Source organism: Fringilla coelebs (genome assembly GCF_963513975.1).
Source record: "Fringilla coelebs genome assembly, chromosome: 16".
NCBI classification, from domain to species: domain Eukaryota; kingdom Metazoa; phylum Chordata; class Aves; order Passeriformes; family Fringillidae; genus Fringilla; species Fringilla coelebs.
The window spans coordinates 2,825,855-2,850,487 of record NC_140042.1 but is presented as its reverse complement, the minus strand read 5'-3'; the positions used below and the strand labels follow the sequence as shown (position 1 = coordinate 2,850,487).

Here is a 24,633-nt window from a genome sequence, read left to right as displayed (position 1 = left end):
CAGGGAGGGCGTGGGGAGAAGGACATCTCAGCAATACTGGTGGAGAAGGAAGGGAGTGAAGCCTCTCTGCAACTCAGGCAGTGTTGGTTTTCTTAGCTTTTATAAAGACAGGGCAACTGAGAGGTGTTTGGAAAGATTTTGTTCTGTTTTCAGTCTCGATGAGTACTGAGACACAAGAGATGTAAAACTCAGTGCCATCCTATCAGAAGCTAACTTATTTCTTGGTTACAATACTTTATAAATGTTTTTCAGCCTGTTAGCTTTTGCCACACAATGCTGCTATTACTTTTACCACAAATTACTTCTATTTTTTTCCCCACTATGGCCTTCTATTCTACGGCCTTGAATTCTTTACAAATCCCTTTCCCACAGGGCAGCAGGAGCAGAAGGGGTGAGTAAACAAAGGCCAGGCTACATGAGATGGTCTTTAGGTGCAGAGAAGCTGCTGGTGAATTGTTCTTATTTCTGAATTTAGGTGTTGCTGCTTTTCCTGTTGCAGCTGCCAGCACAGACACCTCAGGCACTCTCAGCTCCTGTCACTGAGAGCTCTAGGGTCACAGATGTGGTGTGTATGTGATATATGATGGGTGTGTGATACATGATGGAGCACCTCTGCTCTGCAGCCAGGCTGGGAGAGACAGACGTGTTCAGCTTGGGCAAGAGAAGGCTCCAGGGAGACCTCAGAGCCCCTTCCAGGGCCTAAAGGGGCTCCAGGAGAGCTGGAGAGGGACTTTGGAGGGACAGCACACAGGGAATGGCTTCCCCCTGCCAGAGGGCAGGGATGGATGGGATATTGGGAAGGAATTCTCCCCTGTGAGGGTGGGAAGGACCTGGCACAGGTCCTGGAAGTGTCCAAGACCAGGTTGGATGGACTTGGAGTAACCTGGTCCCAGCATCACACAGGAGCCATGACCTGGGGCTTCCCCCGCAGCCCAGCGGAGCAGGGCACAGGGCACAGCCCAGGACCCGCCGCAGAGCAGCCGGCACCGCGGGCAGTCCCGAGCGGAAAACCCGTGCGGGGCCAGCAAAGGACCAGTAAAAAACAGTGCGGGACCAGTACAGAACCCTGTGGGACCAGTACAGAACCAGGTGCAGGACCAGTACAGAACCCGTGTGGGACCAGTACAGAACCCAAGCAAGACCAGTACAGAACCCGTGCGGGACCAGCACAGAACCAGTGCAGGATCAGTACAGATCCCGAGCAAGACCAGTACAGAACCGGTGCGGGATCAGTGCCGGTCCAGTACAGAACCCGTGCGGGACCAGCACAGAACCAGTACAGAATCCGTACAGAACCAGTGCCGGACCACTACGGGACCAGTACAGAATCCGTACAGAACTAGTGCGGGACCAGTACAGAACTAGTGCCGGACCAGTACGGGACCAGTACAGAATCCGCACAGAACCAGTACGGGACCAGTACAGAATCCGCACAGAACCAGTGCCGGACCAGTACGGCACCAGTACAGAATCCGCACAGAACCAGTGCCGGACCAGTACGGCACCAGTACGGGACCCGCGCTGTTCTGGCGGACGCTGGTGGCGGTGCCCGCCCGCGCGGGGGCGCCGGGCGCTGGCTGCGGTCCCCACGGCCGTGGCGGCGTTGCCCCTTTAAGGGCCGCGCGGCCGTACCAAAACAAAAGCGCGGCGCGGCCATTGGCTGCGGGGCGGGCACGTGCCGCACAGCTGGGGCTTCCTGCGGCCGGGGCCGCGCCGGGCCCGCCCGCGCCTCCGCTCCGGCACCGACACCGGCACCGATACCGGAACCGACACCAACACCGGCACCGGCCCGCCATGGCGCACTCGGCGCCGCTCGGCCTCCTGGAGCAGGGCTGCCCCATCCAAGTGGAGCACGATCGCAAGCGGCGGCAGTTCACCGTGCGGCTCAACGGTAAGGGACGGCGCTCGGGGCTCCCCGGGACGTTACCTGCTGCCCTCCGCCCGCTGTTCCGCCTCGCTGGGACCCCAGATTCCCGTTCCTTTTCAGCTTTCGCTGTTCCCCCCCTTCGCCCCCCCGTCTCCCCCCCGTTTCCCCTCCCCGTTCCTCCTCCCCGTTGCTCTCCCCTTTTTTCTTCTTGTTCCTCCCCTTTTTCCTGTTCTCACCTATTTCCCCCGATGCCGCCTCTTCCCGTGCCGCTGTGTCCTGCTGCACTTTCCCCGTATTCTCCACTCTCCCGCGGTGTGACCCCCCCCAGTGTCCCCCCAGCCCTTCCTGCCCCCCAAAACCTTCTCCCAGGAGAGATCTGGGCATCGCTCGGCTCCCTCGGCTGGGGCTGGGCTGTGGAGCCCGATGGTGGCACGGGCAGGTTGGGGACACTGCCTTGGTCCCCCCGGAGCAGGTGCCTTTTGGGGATGCGGATGTGCCAGCTCTGGGGACATTTCCTTCAGGGAAACCCCTCGGGAGCTCCGGCAGGGTGGGTGCCACGGTTCTGTAGGACCAACGACGCGGATCCAAGCTGCCACAGCCACCTGTGGAGCTCTGGTGACACAGTGACCCCCAAAAAGCTCTGTCACATGTTGGGTGGAGCGAACAAAGGAAAAAAAAAAGTAGGTGCCACTAAAATTTCTCTGTGGTGCACTGATTCTTTTCCAGCCTTCATCTTGATGGTTAATTACAGATATTCAGCGATCCCAGCATCTCTTCCCCATCCATTTGTCATGCTGAGAACTACTCTGGGTGAAACTGCCTCACTGCCCTGCAGAAACTGCTTTTAAAAATAAAATAAAATAAAATGTGTAGATCACAAATCATAGGGAATGCAGGAGGCTTCGTCAATAAAACAACAAGAATAGTCCAGATTTTATTTTAGACTTTTCTTCCTCCCCCCAACCCCATTTTCATTTCAACCACTAATTACAAAGTGCAGGCTGGAGGCTCAGCAGTGGTGCAGCGAGGAAGGAGGAGACGGGTGCGGAGAAAACAATTTCACCAACTGCTTATTTCAGCCTGAGATCAAACAAGGTGCCGCTGCCAGGTCCCCACTGCCACCAGCAGAGCATTGTCCCAGCCAGTGAAGTTGGTGTGTGCAGGAAATAGAGGGGACAGCCAAGGGTCAGCAATTATTAGGGAGACATAATCTTTTATTGTGGTTTTCTGGATAAAAGCTCTGGCAGCCACACCACGGGCCCAGCAGCGTTTGGTGGCTGAGCAGGGATGAGTCGTGACTGGAGAGGGTGAACTTGGAGAGGGAGAGAATCAGCTGTGGGAGTCGTGTGTGAATCAGCACAGAACCTCCTGATTCAGGAGGGGGTCCTGGAGTCACAGAATCCCAGAATGGTTTGGGTTGGGAGGATCCTAAAGCTCATCTCACTCCACCCTCTGTGTGTCCAGACATGGACCAGGTTGCTCCAAGCCCCATCCAGTCTGGCCATGGCCTCACCCAGGTAATCCCCATGATCAAGGCTGTGTTTTTTGTGCGAGTTCAGGGAGTCTGAGCCCTTTTTTGTGAGTTCAGCCACGCCAGGCAGCCGAGCTGAGCAGTGTCCTGCTGTGATGGTGTCCGTGCTGCTGTGCTGACTAACATCCACGTGGAGTGGGTGACCCACCTCTCCTCCTCCTTGTTAGGCACTTGCTGGTAGCAGCCAAGCCCTGGAAGCCGGTCAGGAGATAACATCTCTGTGGGAGTGCGTGGCAGGGTGTTTATTTCCTGCACTGCTCTTTGTCCCTCCTGGCATGATGAGCATCACTGGTGTGGAATGCCCCGGGAGGTTTTCCCTGCAGCAAGCGGGGAATGACAAGAAATGGGTCAGACACTGATTTTTGGCATGAAAGTGATCCCTGTGTCCCTCAGAGACCACTCTTGTCCCGTGTCACTGAGCTGTGGCAGAGATGAGCAGCAGTTTGTGGGCTCTGGGGTCAGCTTTCCTGTGATGTCCTAATTTCTGCTAAATGTCAAGTGTGGATGATACCCTGGGAAAACATGGATGCACCAGGCACGTGGGCCAAACAGCCAGACTTTGACAGCTGGTGGTTTATGGCGGTGTGATGCTGGGTAGAAAACTTTGCATGGTGATGAATTTCTGGAAATCCCTGGAGCAGGAGGCTGAGACAGTGAAAGCTGTGAACTGGTTGTGAAAGTGTTCGTTTTCAGCATCATCCTGTGCTTGCCTCTGTGCCCCTGTGTGACCTCATGTCAGGACTTCCTCCTTGTGCACAAGGAAGATGAATTGCGCTCGAGTTTTTTGGGGCTTGCCCTGTCTTTCCTTTCTCTGCTGGTTCCTCCCCTCATTGCTGCAGTAGCTGCTAAATCTCTGATAGGAACAGCTGCTTCACTTGAACATGTTCCCTTTTCCCTGCATCCCAAATGAAGGAGCATTTAGAAGCTGAAAGTAAAGCTGATTATAACCAGACCTCACTGAGCCTCGTTATCCCTCGAGAGGAGGGCAGAGAGACGCCCAACTGGATTTGTAATGGGTTAGGATGTGACTAACAGCCTGAGCCAGCCAGAAACCTCCCTGTGCAGAGACTCTTGGAAAACATCAATTTGTCAAAGCTAAAGGCTTCCATTGGAATCACATAGGCTGGTTTTGTCAGGAATAGTTGGGTATTTCTTTGGGTCTGAGATGAAATTTCAGGTCAAAACAAGAAACCCAAAGGGACCCCCCCCCCCCCCATGCCAAAGCAGTTGGCTGGTTGGTCCAGCTGCTGGCACAGATGTTTGGGGCAGGGGAAGAGCTTTTAGCAGCAGCTGCTGTGACTTCTTGATGCCCATCACACCCATGAGGCTCACCACGAGCATGGAGCAGCTCCAGTTCCTCAGGGATGCTCTGGCTTCTCACACATTCCAACTCCAACACTTCTGCTGGCTGCAGCACACCACACTTCCCAAACCTCCCACTCCTCCCCAGCTGCACTAGGGCAGGATTTTGGCTGGAAGCTCCTGCTCTGCCCACTGCTGATCTGAGTCTCAGGAGCTCCTTGTCCAGGAGCCCAGGCTCAGGTTTATTGGGAAAACTGGAGCAGGTCATGCCTTGGAGCTTTCCTGCCTGATGGGGCAAATGCTTTCCAGAGGGGGGAAGGTGCTGAGTTTGCAGCAGGGACCAAGGGATCCGTCACCAGGCGCTGCATCAAAGACATCCCTGCTCCTCCTGTGCCACAGGCGCCTGCAGAGAGCTCCTAAACAGGAAACTGCTCCAAACCAGACCCCCCTGCTGCCATTCCTGCCAGGGAGGCCCCTCCACGAGCTTTGTGCTGTCTCCACTCTGGCTGTTGTGCTCTGTTGTGTTTTCTCTCCGTAGTAACGTGCCAGTAGCTCCCTGGGGAATGAGGCCAGCCCATGGCAGGCAGAGCTCCAGCCTGGGATGCATGAGCTCCTCAGGACTTCTTGTCCTCTCAGCCCACCCCACACACAGCTTTTGCTTTTTTTTTTTCCCCCCCACTGTTTGGCTCAGCAGCAGAAGACCTGAGCTGCCTCCTGCCCCTGCTCCTGGGAGATGGGGCTGGCATTTGTTCTGTCCCCCTGCTCCCAGGGAATGGCTTTGCAGCAGTGTCCCAAGGGGGCTGGGACACAGAAATTGGCCTTGCAGGCAGCAGTCAGGGCCCTGCCCTGGTCCTGGGCACACAAAGGGGTATGGTGGGCTGGGGTTGGTGCAGGGGGACAGGGACAAGGGACAGTCCTGCAGCGCTGCAGCCTCCCCTTGCTGGGTACTTTGTGTATGCCAGGAGAGGGGGGCAGTGAAGGATGGGCTGCAGTGGGGTGCCTGCGTCCTGCCAGATGCCTGATGTGTCCCTTCCTCAGCTGGGCTGGAACTGGGCTCTCTGCTTGTTCCCCCAGGCCCCTGAGCCACCCAGCCTGGGCACTTGTGTCTGGCATCAGGGCTGAGCCACCACTGCTCCTGGTGGAAGCAAACCCTCCATGGAGAGCAAGGTTAGACCTGGTCCTTTTCCCAGCTCCCAGAAAAGCTTCCCCTTCCCTGTGACCCCTGTGAGAGGATGAGCAGGGCACCAGCTGTGCTGCCATTGCTGCCATCCTGCTCCTCTCTGGCTGTGCTGATTTGCATCGACTCCACTTCCTCAGTGTCAGTGAGTCAAACTCCAGGGCAGGCTCTCTGTGCCCAGCTGTGTCTGTGCAGGCTGATAAACTCCTGTCCCAGAGCCCAGGGGTGGCACGGGCTGGAGGCTGCCAGGAGGTGTCTCTTGTGCCATGTTCTGCTGGGGTTTCTGCTTGTGCCCCCTCTCTTTGGAGGGGATTGCACCAAGCTGGGGAAGGGTCAGCACATGGCCAGGGCAGCACACAGCACCAGGGCTGGCTCTTTCCAAGCCATGGCTGTGACCTGCAGGGCCCACAGCACACCCTGAGGCACGAGTGTCCTCGGTTTCATGTGCTGTGCCACTGAGGTGTGTGGATGTGATCCTGCTCTTGGCTGAGCTGGGATGTTTTTCTGAACTGGGCTCAGTTTCCAGCAGCACTGACTGTGTGTTGTAAAATCAGGCTGGTTGTAAAATCCTTTCTGAGTGTGTTGATCTGTGCCCTGGTGGCACTCTGCAGCTCCTGTCCTGGCTGGGTGCTGCTGTGGTACAGGGAATATCCAGGAAAAGCCTGTCCAGGACATGTCAGAGATCCTCCAAACACTCCAACCACCTCCTGCTTTAAAATGCATTTGTGTCTTGACTTCTAAACAGATCATATATTTTAAAAGTGTATTTAAAGAAAAAAAGATCTTTTGTTCTGTGGTCAATTTAGTTTTAAACTTCTCAAAGCTTCAGGCAGAGGCTATGGAAAGTTTTAGCCTGGGAGGAGAGTGGGGTGGAAGGGCTGGAACGAGTGAAAGCTGCTGCTCTAAGATCATTTTACAGCCTTTGGTGCTGCCAACTCTGCCCTTGCCACCCCTGAGAGCTGCCACCAAATGCTCTGTGAGGGTGAGGGCACCTCCTGCCCCAGCCTGGGCAGGTTTCCTCCAGCAAGACAGGTCTGTGCTGCTGGGGAAGGGCTTCACCTGCTCCCTTGGCTTTTTGGGGTGCCTGGGTCCACTTGGAGAAACACTGCAGTGCTCCCTCTTTTCTGTCTGGGGAAAACTCAAAGCTTTTTGGTGAGCTAGAGCTGAGAGGGGCAGGACTGAAGCCTAGAAATACTTGGGGGAATGGCAGGGAGGGAAATTATTTATGTCCACCCAAGAACAATGTTGGCACAAGAAGGAGTGGGCAGAAACCAGCAGGAATAAACTCGGGCTGGAAATGTGAAGGTTTCCATCCAGTGTAGGAGAATTGAGTGTCTGCATAAAAGGAGCAGGAATAAAAGCTTGAGCTGCTTCTCTGGAAACACAAAATTCCAATGGGCTCCTTTCTAGTTTCTCTTGAATACAGGGGGAGGCAAACTGGGCTGGAGATGTCAGCTGAAATGCAGTGAAATGGAGTGTACAGAGCTCAGCTAAAGCAGATCCTGAATGCAGGTGAACTTTGCAGCCCTTCAGCCTTAAAAAAACATTGGAGAGAAGGAAAAGTTCCCATTATTTTAATCAAACTCGTCTCTTTAATTGGGATCTTGCATTTCTGAAACTCACTTTTAAGCACAGAAGCACTCTAGAAATGAAACATTTGCTTTTGCACTGAAGGCTCAAGTTCTGTGGATGAAACCAGAGGGGTGTTCTGACTCCTCTGATTTATACATGAGCTGAAACTTCTTTTTTCCTGTAACTGAGCTGCTGTGAGAAAGGTCAGGGTGTTGAAACAGGAAGCCTCTGTGTGTTTGTGTACATGTAAATTTGTGTGCACAGCCCCCCTTGCACACCTGTGTGTGCTTTCCTGTGTGTTTCTGGGATTCACCTTCCCAAAACGTGTCTAGACAATGCTGCAACACCAGACCAAGGAGTCTTGTCCTGTTTTATGTGCCACAACCAAAAAAAAACCTGTGCTGGAGGAGAAATTAATTGGCTGTTACCTAGGTCAGCTTTATTGGTTTCCCCCCTCTTCTTTTTACTCTCCCCCACCATCAACACATCTCCTCCCTCCCCACAGCTGGTTTCCCACCCTAAACATGTTGTGCTGGCATCACTGATTCAGAGCTGGGTCAGAAACCTGCTCCTGCTCCAGGGGCTTGGAAAGGCCTTGCTCACACCTTGGGGGGATCATTGAGGACATCCAGGTGTCACTGAAAGCAAAGCCACCACTGAAACCCAGCACCAGAGCCATTCCTGTGGCACAAGGGATGACGTAGCAGTCCCAAAACTGCCCATGCTGCTGGGGACTCTCTGGGGACATCCCAACCCTCAATCCTCTGTCCCATTCTGTGCTGTGGGTTCTCCAGGGACATCCCAACCTTCAATCCTCTCTTCCATCCCCTGCTGGGGATTCTCTGGGGACACCCCAACCCTCACCCCTCTCTCCCATCCCCTGCTGTGGGCTCTCTGGGGACATCCCACCCCTCACTCCTCTGTCCCATTCCCTGCTGTGGGTCCTCCAGGGACACCCCAACCCTGTCCCCTCTGCCACCCTCAGGTTGCCATGACAAGGCCGTGCTGCTCTACGAGTACGTGGGGAAGCGGATCGTGGACCTGCAGCACACGGAGGTGCCGGACGCCTATCGAGGGAGAGGAATTGCCAAGCACCTGGCAAAGGTACAGCCCCAGCCTCCCAGGAGGGCAAGGTGCCCATCCTGCTGCCATCCAGGCTGTGGGTAAAGATCCTGGCTGAACCAGGCCCTGTCACGTTGGAATTGCGTGTGTGCCCCGTGGGAATCCTGCTCTGATGGGAGATGGGGTGGCTGGCGAGGCAGATGGAAATCTGGGGTCAGACATTCCTGGGTTTTGTGGCAAGAGGAGCTGGGTAAGTGTCAGCAAGTCCAGGCACTCACCCAGGTTCAGCCCATTCCCCCTCTCAGCAAAAATCCCTTGTGCAGGGGCTGATGGCTCAGCTCAAGCTGGACCCCTCCTCTCAGACCTTCACTGCCCTCGTGAGCCCTCTGCCTGCTTGGGCTGTGCAGGGAGAGCTGGGGAGCCATGAGCACAACACTGGGGTGCTGCTTTGGGGTACAGCTGCTCCCTGGCCCTGTAAGTGGGGACAAAGGGATGATGAAGGTGGCCTTCACAGGATGGGCTGTGTCACCTGCAGCACAGCAACCACGGGGCTGGATGTGTTGAGGGTTAAACCGGGAGCTCTGTTTTGAGCTGGTGGCTGTGGCAGGACAGCTGTGCTGTCCCCTAGGGCCTCTCCCTCCACCTGCCTCGCACAGGGGGTACCTGAGGGACTCCTGCTGCTTCCCCCATCCGGGTGAGGGGCACAGGACTCCCCCAAGGCTGGAGGTGTTGGTTGTGACCCATCTGATCTGCACTGCTTGCAGGCAGCCCTGGACTTTGTGGTGGAGGAGGACCTGAAGGCGCACCTGACGTGCTGGTACATTCAGAAATACGTCAAGGAGAACCCTCTGCCGCAGTACCTGGAACACTTGCAGCCTTAAGGCAGGACTGCTCCCTCACCAGCACACCTGGCCCTGACTGTTCAAGGCAGCCTTGGCTTCTCTGCAGTCTCAGGAACCCCTTCCCACACTGGCAATTCCCGGTTTTTTTAGCGTGTCCATGCGGTGTGTGAGTGTGGGCACCACTTCCTCCTCCTCTGCCCACGTGTGAGCATGGCCACAGCCCCTGGGCCAGGCTGCCTCTGGGCACACAGGGTGCCCACCAGTGCTTTTCCCAAGCCAGGGGATAGAAGAGGGGGATTTTTCCACCATACCCCATCGCAAGGCCAGGGCATGACTTGTTCTGCACCTCATCCCCTCCCCCCTGCTTGGCAACAGCTCTGAACTTGCTGGGGGATGTTGGTTAAGGCTGGTCATGGGGTACCAGCCCCCCTTTTCTCCTGGCAGCTGGGGAGATGCTGTGGATTCAGCTTTGTGGGACAGAGGGAGGTGCTGGAGGAGCCCCAGCCCTGTGTCAGGCTCATCCCCTGCAGCACCCGGTGGGCACTGAGCCGTGTCCAAGGCCACATGCAGTACATACCAGAACATGTGGACCATGGTGGCACCTCAGGGGCTTTGCTGCCCTGGCTGTGGAGACACTGGGATGGTGACACCCTCGAGCCTGGAGACAAGAGCCCTGTGAGGAGTGGACTTGGACTGCAGAGGCTGTGGCAGCGTCTGTGCAGAGGAAGAAATGTGGCTGAGTTGCAGATGCTGCTCCTTGGAGATGCCAGCTCCCGCCCAGTTTGTATACACAACCCTGAAGTGGCATCCCAGAGGGTCATGGATTGTTGTTATTCCTGCCTCCCTGCCCTTGGTGTGGACACAGCCTGCTCAGGAGAAGAAACCAGCCCCGCAGCCAGCCTTGGCCTGAGCGGTGAGGGACATCCCAGGGCACCAGGGTGATTTCCTGCAGCTGAAGAGGAAGGCTCCCCCCCATCTCCCTCTCTTCCATCTCTGCATCCCTGTCAGTGCCCCAGATCAGCCCCATCAGGACATCCTGAGAGCAGCAGAGTGAGGCCTCCAGGACCTGCTCCTGGCCCATCTCCAGGGTTCAGTGCTAGAGGTGCCTGCATCCACGTGGATTCCAATGGCTTCTCCTTACAGCCTTTGGGAAGAAGCCCTGGCTCATGGCATTACCTGTCTGCTCAGGGCCTCCTCACAGCTCCAAGCTCAGGGCACTGGCAGCATCGTGGGGACCTTGGCCAGCAGCAGGAACACCCTCATTTTGTGCTCTTACCTCGGTGGATGATGATTCTGTAGCACAAGCCAGCATTGCCACACTCAGATGTGGAGGTAACACCATGATGGCAGGGCACTGCCAGGTTCCAGCTTGCTGCCTGTCCTGCCTTGCCTGCATTTTCCAGCCCCTGAGCTACACCTCAGAGCATCTCACACTGAGCTCTCAGGATTTTGTAGTGTCCCAAGGCAGGGCTGTGGTGAGGGAGATGATGTTTTCAACACCCCCAGCCCTGAGCAGCCAGGCAGGACATGGAGAGCCTCTCACCTGGAGACCAAACCCAGACCTTGCTTAGCTCAGCAGGGACTAAAGTTTACAATCTGTGCCACGGAGTGACTGAAGCCCCAGGTGAGAGGCAGCTCAGCCCTTTCCCAAAGCCCAGCACAAAATCCATGGCAGCAAAGGCAAAAATTCCTACTAACTTCTCTCCTGGCTCGGGTGGCCAGAGATGGAGACCCTGTGCCAGGATTTCAGCCTGATCTGTCCCTGGCCACCAGCTTGAGGAGAACCCTTGCTGCCTGCCTGTGCTTTTGGGCTGCCCATCACCAGCACAGCACAGCCCTCTCAGGCTTCCAAAACTCCCAACCTCCACCCCAGCCCATGCCCACCACCTGTGCCAGAGGGCAGAGCCACCTCTGCCCTGTGCTGCTCAGGAAAGGCTTCAAGCTCAGCCCTGCCTCTGCTTCATTTCTGCCCTCCTGCTGCTTATTTCACCCAGGCTGTGACCTTTAGGGTGGCTTCAAGGGACTGGGAAAGGGTGGCAGGTAACAAACTAAAGGGGCTCAAGAAGAAACGTGGGCTGATAAATGTTCCTTCTTTAACATGCAAAACACACTTCACCACATAGTTACGGGGGCAAGGGTGGCTCTGGTACTGCTGTGATGACTGAACCATCCCTTCTCTTGATTCCAAGGTGAAGCTGAGCTGTTTTTTCCCCTGGAAGCCAAGATAAGGCACTTGTGTCTTTGCCACAGCAGGGCTGGGTGCGGTGCTTGAGCTCTGTCCTGCTGTAGTGCTCATTTCCACTGTGTGCACTCTCCAGGAGCTCCCTGTTGTGTCAGCTCGCTGGAAGGTGTGCTGTGCTCACTGTCTGGGCGGAGTCCCGTGTCCAGCCTGGCTCTGGAGCCCCTGTGCTGCTCCGGCAGGAACCTCGAGCTTCCCGGCGCTGGATGCCCGCAGCGATCGCTGCCTTAAGTCAGCTCAGCACACGGTTCTGCTGCTGCTTCCCTTCGAGGTGCTACAACCCCCTGGTGTCTGACCTGGCAGGGACCTGTGCCAGTGGCTGTGCCAACCCTTCCTCTGCTGTGTCCTTGCTGTATCCCAGCCTTCCCTCCTCCTCGATGCCAGTGAATAGCAATACCCGCAGCTCACCAGCGATGCCGCGGCCCACGGTGCTCCTGTGACCCTGCATGGCTGGGTGGGACCTGGCTCGGGGTCCCTCCCTCGGTGCTGGGCAGCCCTTCCCTGCCTCCCCACCAGCTGCCTTTTCCCAGCTGGTCTCTGCAGAAAGGAGCTTTGAGTCCTGTGCTGCCCCTTGGTGCTGATTAAGCCTGGAGGAGTTTGGGATTTTGGACTCTCCCCGGGCAACAGGAGTGTGGAAGTGGTTTGGTTGAATACTGAGCTCCCCAAACCCGTTTGAACTACAGACCTGTGGTGGGTGGGGGAATGCAGGTGGCTGTCAAACCTGCTTCCACAGCCCCCAACTTGAAACACCCCCTCCTTCATCTGCTCTCCAGCGTTGTCTTCCTCTGTCCAAGGTTTCCGTTCTGTTGGATTCGGTGGTTACGATGTGCCTTTCCTTCTCAGGACCTGTTACAAACGACCTTTCTGCTCTTGTTTATGTTTAACATTTATCTTGATCCCTCCCTCTCTCATACTATAAAACATGAACATAATGCATGGAATACAATACAATAAAAGTGTGGCTTAACTGAGCTGCAGTGGCTGTGCTGTGCTGGGGGGATCACATGCTCCCACTGCAAAGGATCAGTAGGTAAGGGGTGAAATTATTGTGTTCTGTTTGAGGTCACAGGGCTGGCTGACCTGGTGATGACTGTGCAGAGCTCAGGGTGAGCGGGATCACAACTGGTTCCTCTCCTTTGCCAGCTGATCCAGCCCTGCTCACCTTCACCATTCCTCCTTGGGATTTCAGGCCAGTCTCTGGGAGTTGTCCTGCAAATGAGCAGATGTTCAGTGTTTGTGTCCACTGCTTTAAGATGGGCATGAAAATATTTGTGTCCAGTTGCTGTGCTTGTCCAGAGCAAGGTGGGCAGGCAGGTGACTCAAGAGGGACACAAGGCACTTCCCTCCTGGAGCCAGCACTCCCCAGGGCTGGGAGCACAGCCCGAGCACTCGGGATCCTAGCAGGGCATTTGTGTCACTTCCCAGCGCTGTGAGGAGGCTGCAGAGGCTGAGTTTGGATAACTCAGATTGCCAGGAAGGCTGGTGTGGAGAACAGTTGTGATTTGATGCAGTGTGACAAGCTGCCCCTGGGCTGCAGCAGGAGCGTGGGGTTTGCTGCTCCCCAGGGACAGCGCGGCCGGCTGGGATCTGCAGCTGGGCTGTTGCTGGTAACACACTCTGTTTGCATTCCACATTCCTCACAGTCCGTGCTCCGGCCCGTCCCAGCCCTGCTGCACGTTCTGCCGGGCCGGGCACGCTTCCCAAACACCTCCTTGTTCCTGCAGCGCTCACCTCCCCCGAAACAGCTGCCCCCCAAAACACAGCTGACAGGGCAGCGCTGTGGGAGGGCCCTGCAGGCTGGAGGAGCAGCCTCGGGATGCCTGGGAAGGTGGAGGCAGCCGGGGGTTTGTTCTCTTCAGTCACATCACATCGCTTGGGAATAATGCTGTCAAAAAGAGGGTTTTTCTAGGAACGGGAGATGCAGAGGCAGCGCTGTCAGGCTGGAGGAGGGCTCCGAGAAAGGAGGGGGTGTGGAGCAAGGAGCTGCTGTTTGAGAAGGAAAGCTTAAAATTCCTGATAAAAAGGCTCCTCTCCTAGGAGAAATCCAGCCTGGAGCAAGAGGGAGCCCTGCAGAGGCTCAAGCATCCTGGAGATAACCATCCAAGCACAAAACCTTCTGATGGATCCACAGGCGCTGGGAAACCTCTGGCAGTACCAAACCTACACTGCAATTCTAGAGAAGCCTTTGGTATTAAACTTTATATTGAATTAAGGATCTTGAGGTCTTTCCCTAAGTGATTCTGTGATTTATTCCTCAGAGATGCAGCAGGGGAGTCTCCCCATTCACTGCCCCTCTTTCGAGATTGATTAGGGGGGCGAAATACACCCCCAAACCGCCCAGGCTCTCCTTCCAGGGAAGTGCTGCACAGGGGATCCTCCATCCCTAGTCGCTCCAGGGAAGGAGCCTCCTGATTTTTTTGGATCAGGAGACGATGCTGAGCGGTGCCCACCCTGGGCAGCCGCATCCCCTTACGGCGGGGCCGCGGGGCAGGCCGGGACTCGCCGCCGCGCTCCTCCCACCGGCTGGAGGATCCCGGGCGGCGGGGCCGAGCCGGGCCGGGCCGAGCCGAGCCCCGCGGAGCCGCTCCGCCGTCGGAGACGGGGCAGTGGCCGGGGGTCTCGCCGGGCTCTCACCGCGGTGCGCACCTGGCCCCACCGCCCCCGTCCAGGGGACTACACGCCCCAGAGCCCCCCGCGGTCGTGCGGCGGCGCGAGGTACTGTGGGACTCGTAGTCCTTCCGCGGGCCCAGCCCCACCCCGAGCAGCGGCCGCCGCCGCCCCCACGCACTACATCTTCCGTCGGGCATCGCGGCGCGCCCGCGGGCCGCCGGCGGAGACATTTGCGAGGCGAGTGTCTCCAAGATGGCGGCGTGGGGAAGGAGGCGCGCGGGCCCCGGCAGCACCAACAGCGGCGGCGGCCGGGACAGGTGAGGGGCGGCCGGGCGGCGGCGAGGGGCGGCGGGGGCTGCGGGGCCGCACCGCCCGCGGCGTCCCCGCGACCTCGCGGCAAGGGCGGGGGCGCCGCGAGGGGAGCGTGGCCGGGCGGGGCGGGCGCGGGACGCGGCCGCGCTGAGGCGCGGAGGGGCCGGGGGCGCTCGGCGGGGCCGGGCCCGGGAAGGTCAGCGCGGCCCGCGGCGCGTCTGGGGCAGCGCTGCCCGCGGCGGGATGCGGCGCTGCGGGCCGGGGAGAGGAGGGCCGGCCCCGGGAGGCTCCTTCCGTCCACGGCTATTTTTAAAGGCGGGGAGGGAGCGGCGAGTCCTCCAGGGTGACCTCCTTCTGCCGGGGCCGCGGCGGGCACGGAGCTCGGGACCGCGCTCCCGCCTCTGCCGGGGCGGAGGAGCGGCCAGCACAGGCTGGAAATACCCACGGAGCAGCGGTGGAAGTTTGGGAATCGCAAGTTTAAAATGGGGAAAAGAGACAGAGGGATATGTCACGGAATCAGTTCGGTTCGAAAGATCTCGGAGGTCATCGAGTCCAGCCTGGAGCGATCCCCACCCCGTCACCCGGAGCCGAGCGCTGAGTGCCACCCAGTCTTTCCTTAAACACCTCCAGGGACGGTGACTCTGCCACCTCCCAGGGCTGCCCACTCCGGTATTTAATCATCCTTTCTGTGAAGAAATCCTTCCAAATGTCAGACCTGAACCTCCCCTGGCACAGCTTAAGACAGCGTCTGGTCGAGCTACTTTAAAACCTGTGTGCACAGCTCTCCACCTGCTGAAAATGTCTGGGTTTATCCCGCATTTCCTGACGTTGGCATTTTTCTGTTCTGCCCCAGGGCTGACTGATGTAACCGGCAGCTGCTGAAAGCTGCTGCAGTGTTCTCTGAGTTTTCCTTTGTCCTGCTGCCTCGCCTCGAAACTCTGATATCCCTCCTAATTAGAAACTCCGATATCCCCCTTCATCTGTCTCGTGGCTTTTGCTTCACTTTGTTCCCTTGCTGTGATCCAGCAGTGTTTGCTTTGATGCTGTTGAATCTACCGGCCAAGGAGAGCCACAAGTAGCCCTGAAAATTCTGGCGCTAATGTGAACTGCAGGAATGCTGTCTGTGTTCAGGGAATTCAAAAGTAATTGAACTGGAAGGGCCAATGGAATTCCTGCATCAGCCTGGTTTAAATAAACAGCTAAGAATACCACAGTGGTAAAACTGTCTGCACCCAGTGCTGGCACTGCCCCAGCATGGGAGGTGTGGAATTTTCATGTGGCAGACGTGTCCTCCCAGCAGAAACAGAATATGGAAAAGAACACTTAATAACTTCAATTATTCTTCCAGGGTGAAAATTGACGCAGACTTAAAAGTGAGTTGTTACTGTGTAACTTCATCCATGACCTGTACAATAATCTAATTGTTGTTTGAGGTGATCTTCTTTCAAAGCTGCGATTGCTCTTGATCTTATGATCAAAAATATTCCTAAACACGAGTCACTCTTGAACCTCCTTCATGTATTATTTTTCCTTTGCCAGTGAGAAGGGTATGGAAGAGAACAGAACAGCACATCCTCCCCTGAGCAGCATTTCACAATCCCCATCAAAAGCTGGTGGTTCTTTAGGTGTTACCCTGGACAAACGTGACAGGAGGATGATTCCAAAAGGTGTTGGGTGATCTCAGCAAGGTGCTGCTTCTTCCTGGCAGCTGCAGAGCAGGAGCTGTGGATGACTGGGGCCTCTGCCTGTCCCTCAGTGGCTGATCCCAAACCACACCTGCCCGTCTTGCCAGGCTGCTGCAGCACCGGTTGTGCAGAGGCAGCGCTGACAGACCTGATGTCATCACATGATGACATGTGCTTTTTATAGGGTGAATACAGTTTTCTTACTCTGGGCAGGATTCTTGTCCAAAGACACGTTCCTTTGAACTGAATGTGCTGATCCAGTTTTCCTGGTAACTGAGCTGTTTCAAGGAGTATTTCAGTTGTCAGCCAGCCGCTCTAAAAGGCATCTGTGTGTCGGAGGTGGTGTGAGGAGACTCAGTACTGAATAAAATCCTGTCTGCTGTGAGACTAGAGCAGCTTTCATTTAAAATTATTAAAAAAAAACTAGACCAGCATATCTGTGGAGACTGAGGTCCTTCATAAGTGACTTTATTGATACTGAGAAAGCTATAATTGGTTAAAAAGTGCTTTCCTTGCTAGGAGTGAATATAAGGACATTAATTTCAAAGGATGTTGACTGTGAACTCCAGCTGGCTCTGGTGGTGAAATAATAATGTTAAACAAAATAACCAAAAGCGCTGAAGGGAACCAACTAAATATTTGTTTTTCTTCATTCTGGATAGACTCTTTAATGGAGCCTGTCTAAAGGGAATTGTTAATCTGTAGACCAAAACAACTTTTTCATACAGAACAGACACAGGATTGTACTGGGTGTTTTTGTATAAAATACAGCCTGGTGCCCGCCAGAGCAGTGGACAGCATGTCATTTGTTCCCCTGGGAGATGTTCTGACAAACTCTGGAAAGAACAGCTTCCATGTCATCACCAGGGCCTGCACTGGCTGCTCTGTGCCCTCACAGAGCTCCCCTTTCTCTACCTGCACTGCTCAGATTTCTGGTGCTCTGCTTGCAGCAATGATTGACCTATTTCCATCAGCCTGGCTAATCATTAGTTGACTTAAAATTGACACCTCCTTGTTGTCTGGGGCTGGATTTGTTGTAATGGTCTGGTGATGTTTTCCTTAGAGTTCAGGTAATGTTGTCCCTCCCTAAAGCTGCTTGAAGAGCTTCCTAATGTTCTCCTGTCCTTTTTCCTATTTGAATTAAAGGTGCACCTTTTGAATTCAAGTCTTGCTTTATTGCCCTGCATTTCCTGTTCTTCCTCTGCTTGAGTGCCCTTCTTAAAGCCCCAGGCCTGACAGCCCTGGCTGAGGGCTTGAGCCTGGTGGATTGTGGGGACCTTCAGCAGAGAAACAGTTCTCCAGGTGTTCAGGGTGGGATGTGTTTGTGCTTTCTGTGCACCATATCCTGAGTAGAAACACACACTGGGAATGTGACTGGGAGGTGGAATATTTCCACTGAGAATTAAAGCCAGGCCACAGCTCATTTCTTAATCTTGAAATTAAATTAAATTTCAGGAAGGATTTATGTTGGAGGGAGGGGAGTTTAGTGTTTGGATTTGTCATGCCTTGACTCTGTTGACTTCTTCCAGCTTGCCTGAGAAGCCAGCAATGCTCCCAGACATGCTCTGGCCATCTGTAATGTCCTTTTTCTGAGATCTTGCACAGCCAGCACGAAACCCCTCTTGCACTGCTGAGCTGGGCTGTGTGTGCTGCTTCTGACTTGGTGTTATCATATTGCTGCAAGCTTCTCCTTTCTAATTTTTTTAACTACTTATCAAACTGGTCTCCATTTTCAGTTAATCTGATTGTTTGGTGCTCTGAGCAAAATTCTTGCCCAGGAAAGAAAACTTTACCAAAACTTGACCTATGTGTTATGGGAGGGGCTCAAAAGAACTTTTATTTTTGCCCAGAACTCTACTTGTGCAGCTTAAGATTGCTCCCAAGTGTGATTTTGAGAATTTGCAGAACTGAGATAGTTGGATAACTTGAGACCCTCACCAAAAAAAGTCTGGCAGGTTCCATTAGGTTTAAGGCAACAAATTCAGGAGGCTCAGCCCTTCTCCCTGCAGGTGGGCAGTGGTAGGAGGATGCTGAGGGTTTTCCCAGGATGTTTTCCCCTGCCTTGTTCTTGGTGCTCTGTTCCTTTGTTTCTGCTTTTGCCACTTGGCACCTGGCAAAGCATAGAGTGACATTGTGCCTCCTTTTTGAATGTTACTTATTTCTTCATCCATAAAGACTATCCAACTGAAATTTCCATTTACCAGGCAGGCTGCTGGTTTCAGGAGCCTGCTTCCAAGGTGGAGGCAGAGAAATGGAGCTGCTCTGAGGACTGGAACTTCAGGAGAAATTCTTCCCTGTGAGGGTGGGGAGGCCCTGGCACAGGGTGCCCAGAGCAGCTGTGGCTGGAAGTGCCCAAGGCCAGGCTGGGCAGGACTTGAGGCAGCCTGGGACAGTGGAAGGTGTCCCTGCCCATGGCAGGGGGTGGAACTGGATGGGCTTTGAGGTCCCTTGCAACCCAAATCATTTCAGGATTTGATGAACTGCTGGAGCTGCTATTGTTCACCCTCTCCTGGTGCTTTCCCATATTCCCATGTTAGGAAGACAATCCACATGTAATTTGAAGCTTGCTCTATAGCTAAGAGACACTTCTGCCCCTCCTGCTGCTGTAGCTCTGTTAACAATGGATTCCTTATTTTTAACTTTGGCAATACCAAAATTTGACATTGTTAAGTGATTTACATCTTGCTGTGCTGAATAGCTGAGAGTTCTGTCACATTCTCCCATCCAGGCATTCATTCAGCACCAGGAGTGAGACACTAAAAGTTCTCAAATACAGAATGCCTGAAGCTGCAGTAGAACAAATATTGGGATATAAGGCTAGAACTATTCCTACAGAACAGCTCTACAACTTTTTAACTGTGCCCTCTTATTTGGAGTGGGGAGACAGGTCCTGGAAAATCATTTGATTGAATAATATTAACAACTGCTTTTAGGCTCTGGTCTGTCTAGGAAACAGCCTCATCAGGCTTCTGAACACCTGGCAGCATTTTATGTCTTCTGGCATCAGGTGCTCTCTGGTTATTTACTATTCTTTTAAGTAAAATGGAGTTTATATCAAATTCCCACACTTGGTAAGTGGTGGATGCCAGCTCAGAGTTGCTTGCACAGCTCTGCAGTTGTGTTTGTCATGGCCAGGGTGGGTGACAAGCTCCAAAAGGCAAACTCCACAGCCTCCAGTGTTTGAGCAGATCCAGTTGCTTTGACTGGATTTGTGGTGTGCAGCTGCTGTGTTCAGTGGAAAGGCTGTGTCAGGAGAGTTGTCTCTGTGAAGTCCTCAGCTGAAACCTCCTCAAGCCCACATCTCTGTGTCTCTTTCTATATTATCTGAAATCCAAACAGTTTTCAGCTTTTCATGCACCAGGGGCAGCCTGTTCTTGTGTGGAAATAATACATGATAACCCCACTTCCCTGTGCAGAAATTGAGACTTGCTGCCTGCTTTGCTGACTGTTCACATGTCCTATTTAAGCAGATATCTTTACTGGATTGGCTGCTTTGCCATTTGCAGCTTCAGCACTGATAGAAATTTATTCTGATTTTAGAGGACTCATTTGGAGAAACAGCACAGCTGGGGGGCAGACTCTTTCAGGGACAGAGCCTTTGTGCTGTTCAGTTCCCAGTGATTTTTTATTTTTCCCAGCAGAACATGCTTTAAATTCTGCTTGTTTTGGCATTGGAGGCCAAAAAAAAAAAAAAAAAAGCATGTGCTTTTCTCAACTTTATTGTTACAAAGCCCCAGAGCCTGGCAAGCCAGAAAATTCCAGAGATGGACAGTGCTGCCTCTGGCCAGTCTGTTGGATTCCTGCTGACAGGTGGCTGTTTGTGGTGTGGCTCTGCTTGTGCCGTGATGGTGAAAGGAAAAAAGGAGTGTTCAGAGGGAAGAACAGGCAAGAGCTGAGCAAGGAGAAACGAGGCTGATGGGTTAGTGCCACCTGTTCTGGTGCTGAGCCTGGAGAAATCCCATGTAGATACTGAATTCTAGAGTTAGAAGCTCAGTTCCCATGGCCCTTGCAGAGGCAGGGAAGGAATGGCCTCGCTTCATCCCTATTTTCCCAGCGATGACAGGGAGATGTGGAATGACAACTGTGCTGTGCCTAAGCCTCTGGGAAGTTAAGTTCTCTGTTGAATTTGGATTCTCCTTCTCTACTTTGCCCACCCATCTGCATGTTCCTAGGTATTACAAAACACTGAAAGTGCTCCTTGTTGGAAATATTAATTTTGTCTGGAGAGTTGTGTTAGCACTGGCTTGGCTTCCAGCTTGAAAATGCCTTTCAGCAATAGCTTTTCCATGAAGTCATTATGTCCTAGCAAGTGGTTTCACAAAGTCATGGTGATGGTGTGCAGTTACCTTAAGCCTCTATATGTCTTTTGCAATGAAACTGGAATTTTTGATTTGGAAAAAGCTGCACTTGGAGCAGCTGTTATCAGGGAAAAGAATCCTTGGCAGCTGTGTCCTTGGTGTCAGTGTAACACCTGCTTAACTCATTTCTTGTTAGAAAACCCTTATGTAGATCCTGTTCTTAATTTTTTTTCTCCAAATACCTCTCAATTCACTGCAGAACATCAGAGCCCACCACATCCTGTGCTGAAAGGGTTAATGGTAATTTCCCCAACAATGTCTGACCACTCATTGCCCTAAAGGAACCCCTGGCATGCACAGAATTAAGGTGGATTTTTATTTTTCTTTCTACCCATGAACAGGCCAAGGGGGAAATGCACTGCAAGAGCTCAATAACTACATTGTAAGTTGAGTTTTCCTTGTAGGTTGTATAAATTCCAGCTGGACTTTTAATGAAACTGCTTATGACTCTGCTTTGGGAGAGGATGGTGCCTCTCAGGTCCTGCTGGTTGATGTTTGCTGCTGTTACAAACCCAGCCATGTCTGCAACAGCTTGTAATTTAACAATATTCTTGATTACAGCTGGCCACTGCTCAATCCCCTTTGCAGCCTGACTGGAGCTGCACATTAAGGATAATGTTTGGCAGCAGCAGCTTGTGAATGTGTATTTTTCTCCCTTATTTTCCAGTGCATGCACGTAAGTACCACCGTACTAATGGAGCAAAAAGTGCTCGTTCTGTTCTCCACATCAGCAGTGTGTTCCTCCTGATATCACGGGGGTCTGAATGCTGTTGGGATGAGGCTGTTTTGTCTGCTGTGATTAGGTCAGATGTGTGATTTGTTCTCCTTCTGCTAAAGGAATCTGCTAGATATTTTTATCTTTGCTAGGCCACGTGCTCAGTTTTGCTCTGGTTAAGCACAAGTATGCCAGAAATATTCATTTCTGCATAGAAGGGAGGATTTTGCCTGGTTCTGATGGACAGGTTTTACCCTTTCTCAGAGCAGGTGAACAGTCATAATCCTATTTCTTAGCAGTCTGTACATGAATGTAGCTGCAGATATAAGGTGATGTGGTGACGGGGGTGGAGGGAAGGTGGAAATTGATGTGACATTAAGTAGCTGAAAGCTGCTGCTCCAGTACAAGTTCCCAGAATCCCCTGAGTAGGAAATGTGCTCCCAGGTGAAGTGAGCAGCTCTTTCTTCACTGTTTAAGCAGTACCTGGGTTAAAAACTTGTTTATGTCTTGCTTTGCTGCATCCCACTTCAGGGGAGGGAGTTAAGCGTTCTGCCATAAACTGAATGCTCTGCTGCCTTCTTTACCTTCCCTTTCAGCAGTGTTCCTTGGCCATCCTTGTTGCATCTACCATGGATTTACTAGGCTGTGTTAATATGGAGGACTAAATAGCAAGTTGCATCAGAAGGCAGATGTATTCATCTGGAGATGCTTCCTCTCTCCAAACCTCCCAGAGGAGCTTGTCCTCCTCATTAGTGAGCTGCTTGTCTTGGTTTCTGTGAAAGCTCCTGAAGTCTGTGGGGTTTGTTCAGTGATGTGTCGTGGTCACTAAGGTGTGAGTGACACTTCTGCTTGGGTATCAGTGTGAGAAACCATTTCAGGACTGCTACAAGACCCTATTTCTCAAATTGTTCTAGATCCTCCAAGTTAGGAAAAGGTAAGAAAAATACGTTGCCTTCTTTTCGGATGAGTTATTCTACAGCAGGAATCAGCTGATGTGAAATGAAGCTTGAGCAGAGAAGCTGCTGGTTGTGAAACAGGCAGTGACCTTGAGGGGCTGCCCTCACTTGGGGCACTTCTGTCCTGCTCTCCCATCCGGGTGGGTGAACAGCCTGTCCTTCAGCCCTGTAGTTTTAATTCTCCATTTCCCCTTACCAGGGTGACCTTGTCCTCCACGGACTGTTACATTGTGCACGAGATCTACAACGGGGAGAACGCTCAGGACCAGTTTGAGTACGAGCTGGAGCAGGCGCTGGAGGCGCAGTACAAGTACATCGTGATCGAGCCCACGCGCATCGGGGACGAGACGGCGCGCTGGATCACCGTGGGGAACTGCCTGCACAAGACGGCCGTGCTGGCGGGCACCACCTGCCTCTTCACGCCCCTGGCACTGCCCGTAGATTATTCTCACTACATCTCCCTGCCCGCCGGAGTGCTGAGCGTGGCTTGCTGCACCCTCTACGGGATCTCCTGGCAGTTTGATCCCTGTTGCAAGTACCAGGTGGAGTACGATGCCTATAAACTTTCGCGCCTGCCCCTGCATACGCTCACCTCGTCCACTCCCGTGGTGCTGGTGAGGAAGGACGACCTGCACAGAAAGAGACTGCACAACACGATAGCACTCGCTGCCCTGGTGTACTGTGTAAAGAAGATCTATGAACTCTATGCTGTATGACTTCAGCAGGGAAGAGAGAAACCCACAAAGACAAGTGTATTAAGACTCCCACAGTAACATTTTGTTTTTCCTCTTTGAGAAGCGGTGGAGACTGGGAAGGATTTGGTTTGATAGAGCTGTTATTTTTCAAATAACACATCACTGGTGCACCAAGGTTTTTCAGCTCTTCGTTACACTTGAGATGTGGATGTGTGGTGACTTGAGATCCGTATGTTAGGCCAGGGGAGTCCAATCCAGCAGCAGAATGTCAGTGAAAGAAAGCAATAGAAAGAAGGGGTGTGAGAGCTGCTTTCTTTTTTCTTTTTCTTTTTTTTTTTCTTTTTTTTTTTTTGGGAAACATTTAAGTATATTGTTTAATTGTATTACACAGAACCAGCCAGAAGTTATCATTGACCATTAAAGGATGAGAATTTCAAATGCTCTCGCTCTCTTGTCACTGTTATCAAAGCGATATCACTTTAAGTGTCCAGGTACAAACACATTCTGCTCAGTTCTTGTACGAGTTCTTCCTGAGGTGGATACATCTCTGAAATGCCTTGGGGACTGCCAAGGTGGAGTCTACCTGTCCTACCTTTGTGCTGTGCTCTGATCACACGATTCCACTGCTTTTGCTCCTGCTGCAAGGCATCAACAGGAGTGCACCTTGTAACTGTTGCCTGAGATTTTAAAATTCAATCCTGTGCATTATTCCATTTTTTTAGCTCTAAACTCAAAATCTTGTTCTTAGAGTGGGAAGCAGTTACTCTTCTGTGACATCTGCCAGTTATTTTTAAAAGATAGGGGCTTGCTGGCTGTAATCTCCTCCCACCACATGGGGAATAGGTGTGGCTGGCATTGGCAGGGCCAGCTTGGCACAGCTCCAGGTGTTACATTTGAAATAGGAGAGCAAAGGCCTGCAGTGAGAGCTGCCCGTGCACTGTGTGCTCCCTGCTCCAGTGGGAGCTGCAGCCTGACCTTCACAGCTCAAACACTGACCTTGACATGGGGCAGACCCCAAATTCTGCCTGTCTGTCTTTCTCCAAATTGCCACAGGGGGCACCAAGGTCTCCCCTGTCCTCGCCTCCATGAACTGTTCTGACCACGGTTCTGACTTGTGCTTCTCTGCTGGGGCGGTTTTTCTGAGAGCAGGACATGCAGCCCATTCTGTGTGTGCTGGGCAAGTTGGGTTTTGTGGGTGTCCCAGCCCTGAGCACCAGCACAGGCAGCCGTCCCTGAGTGGGCAGGAGGAGCTCCAGTGGCAGTGAGACATTTCTGGGTGGCAGCAGCCCTTTGTACAGTGGCTGAGCTCTCTCCCTCCAAGGTTAAAAGAAGCTGGGATCCAGAGCATCTATTTATAGCAACAATGTACAGTTGTCTTGGCAGAGAGGAGGCAAAGAAATGCAACTACTTCATCTCTCAGTGGTTAGGCCAGCTGGGCAGGCTGCCCTCCCACCCCGACGGGTTTCCAGAGTCCCTGCTGGATGGATTTGAAGCCAGTGGCACATCTGCCACAGCTACTACTGCTTATTGCTACAGAAGGCCCTGAAATACCTTTGTGCTGGCCACACCAGACGTGTTTCTGATCTTTTTTTCCTCAACGCAGGATAATTCTCAGAGCTGTTAGTTCCTCTCTGGGGTCCTGGTACTTTTTTGTGTTAAGCTTCCCCTGGTCTGGAATGATCACTGTGGCAGGTTCCCTAAATGCACGGC

General features: G+C 53.2%; 2 protein-coding genes across 2 annotated transcripts; both read left to right on the top strand.

Moving 5' to 3' along the window:
- Window positions 1-1,686: 1,686 nt before the first annotated feature.
- NATD1 (N-acetyltransferase domain containing 1) lies at window positions 1,687-12,548 on the top strand. Its single transcript, XM_084216486.1, has 3 exons — window positions 1,687-1,891; window positions 8,435-8,553; window positions 9,276-12,548. Exons 1-3 carry the CDS (start codon window positions 1,795-1,797, stop codon window positions 9,390-9,392), a joined length of 333 nt encoding a protein of 110 aa, XP_084072612.1. The 5' UTR covers window positions 1,687-1,794; the 3' UTR covers window positions 9,393-12,548.
- A 1,879-nt stretch (window positions 12,549-14,427) lies between these two features.
- On the top strand, window positions 14,428-23,364 carry TMEM11 (transmembrane protein 11). Its single transcript, XM_084216214.1, has 2 exons — window positions 14,428-14,519; window positions 22,428-23,364. The coding sequence occupies exons 1-2, from the start codon at window positions 14,455-14,457 to the stop codon at window positions 22,942-22,944; spliced, it is 582 nt and encodes a 193-aa protein (XP_084072340.1). The 5' UTR covers window positions 14,428-14,454; the 3' UTR covers window positions 22,945-23,364.
- Window positions 23,365-24,633: the final 1,269 nt, after the last annotated feature.

What these genes read in the sequence shown, in the direction of transcription:
- NATD1 (XM_084216486.1), top strand. Translation starts at nt 1,795, where the DNA reads ATGGCGCACTCGGCGCCGCTCGGCCTCCTGGAGCAGGGCTGCCCCATC. An exon ending in GTTCACCGTGCGGCTCAACG is followed by an intron (nt 1,892 to 8,434) that starts GTAAGGGACGGC and finishes TGCCACCCTCAG; the next exon opens with GTTGCCATGACAAGGCCGTG. An exon ending in TTGCCAAGCACCTGGCAAAG is followed by an intron (nt 8,554 to 9,275) that starts GTACAGCCCCAG and finishes CACTGCTTGCAG; the next exon opens with GCAGCCCTGGACTTTGTGGT.
- TMEM11 (XM_084216214.1), top strand. Translation starts at nt 14,455, where the DNA reads ATGGCGGCGTGGGGAAGGAGGCGCGCGGGCCCCGGCAGCACCAACAGC. An exon ending in AGCGGCGGCGGCCGGGACAG is followed by an intron (nt 14,520 to 22,427) that starts GTGAGGGGCGGC and finishes TCCCCTTACCAG; the next exon opens with GGTGACCTTGTCCTCCACGG.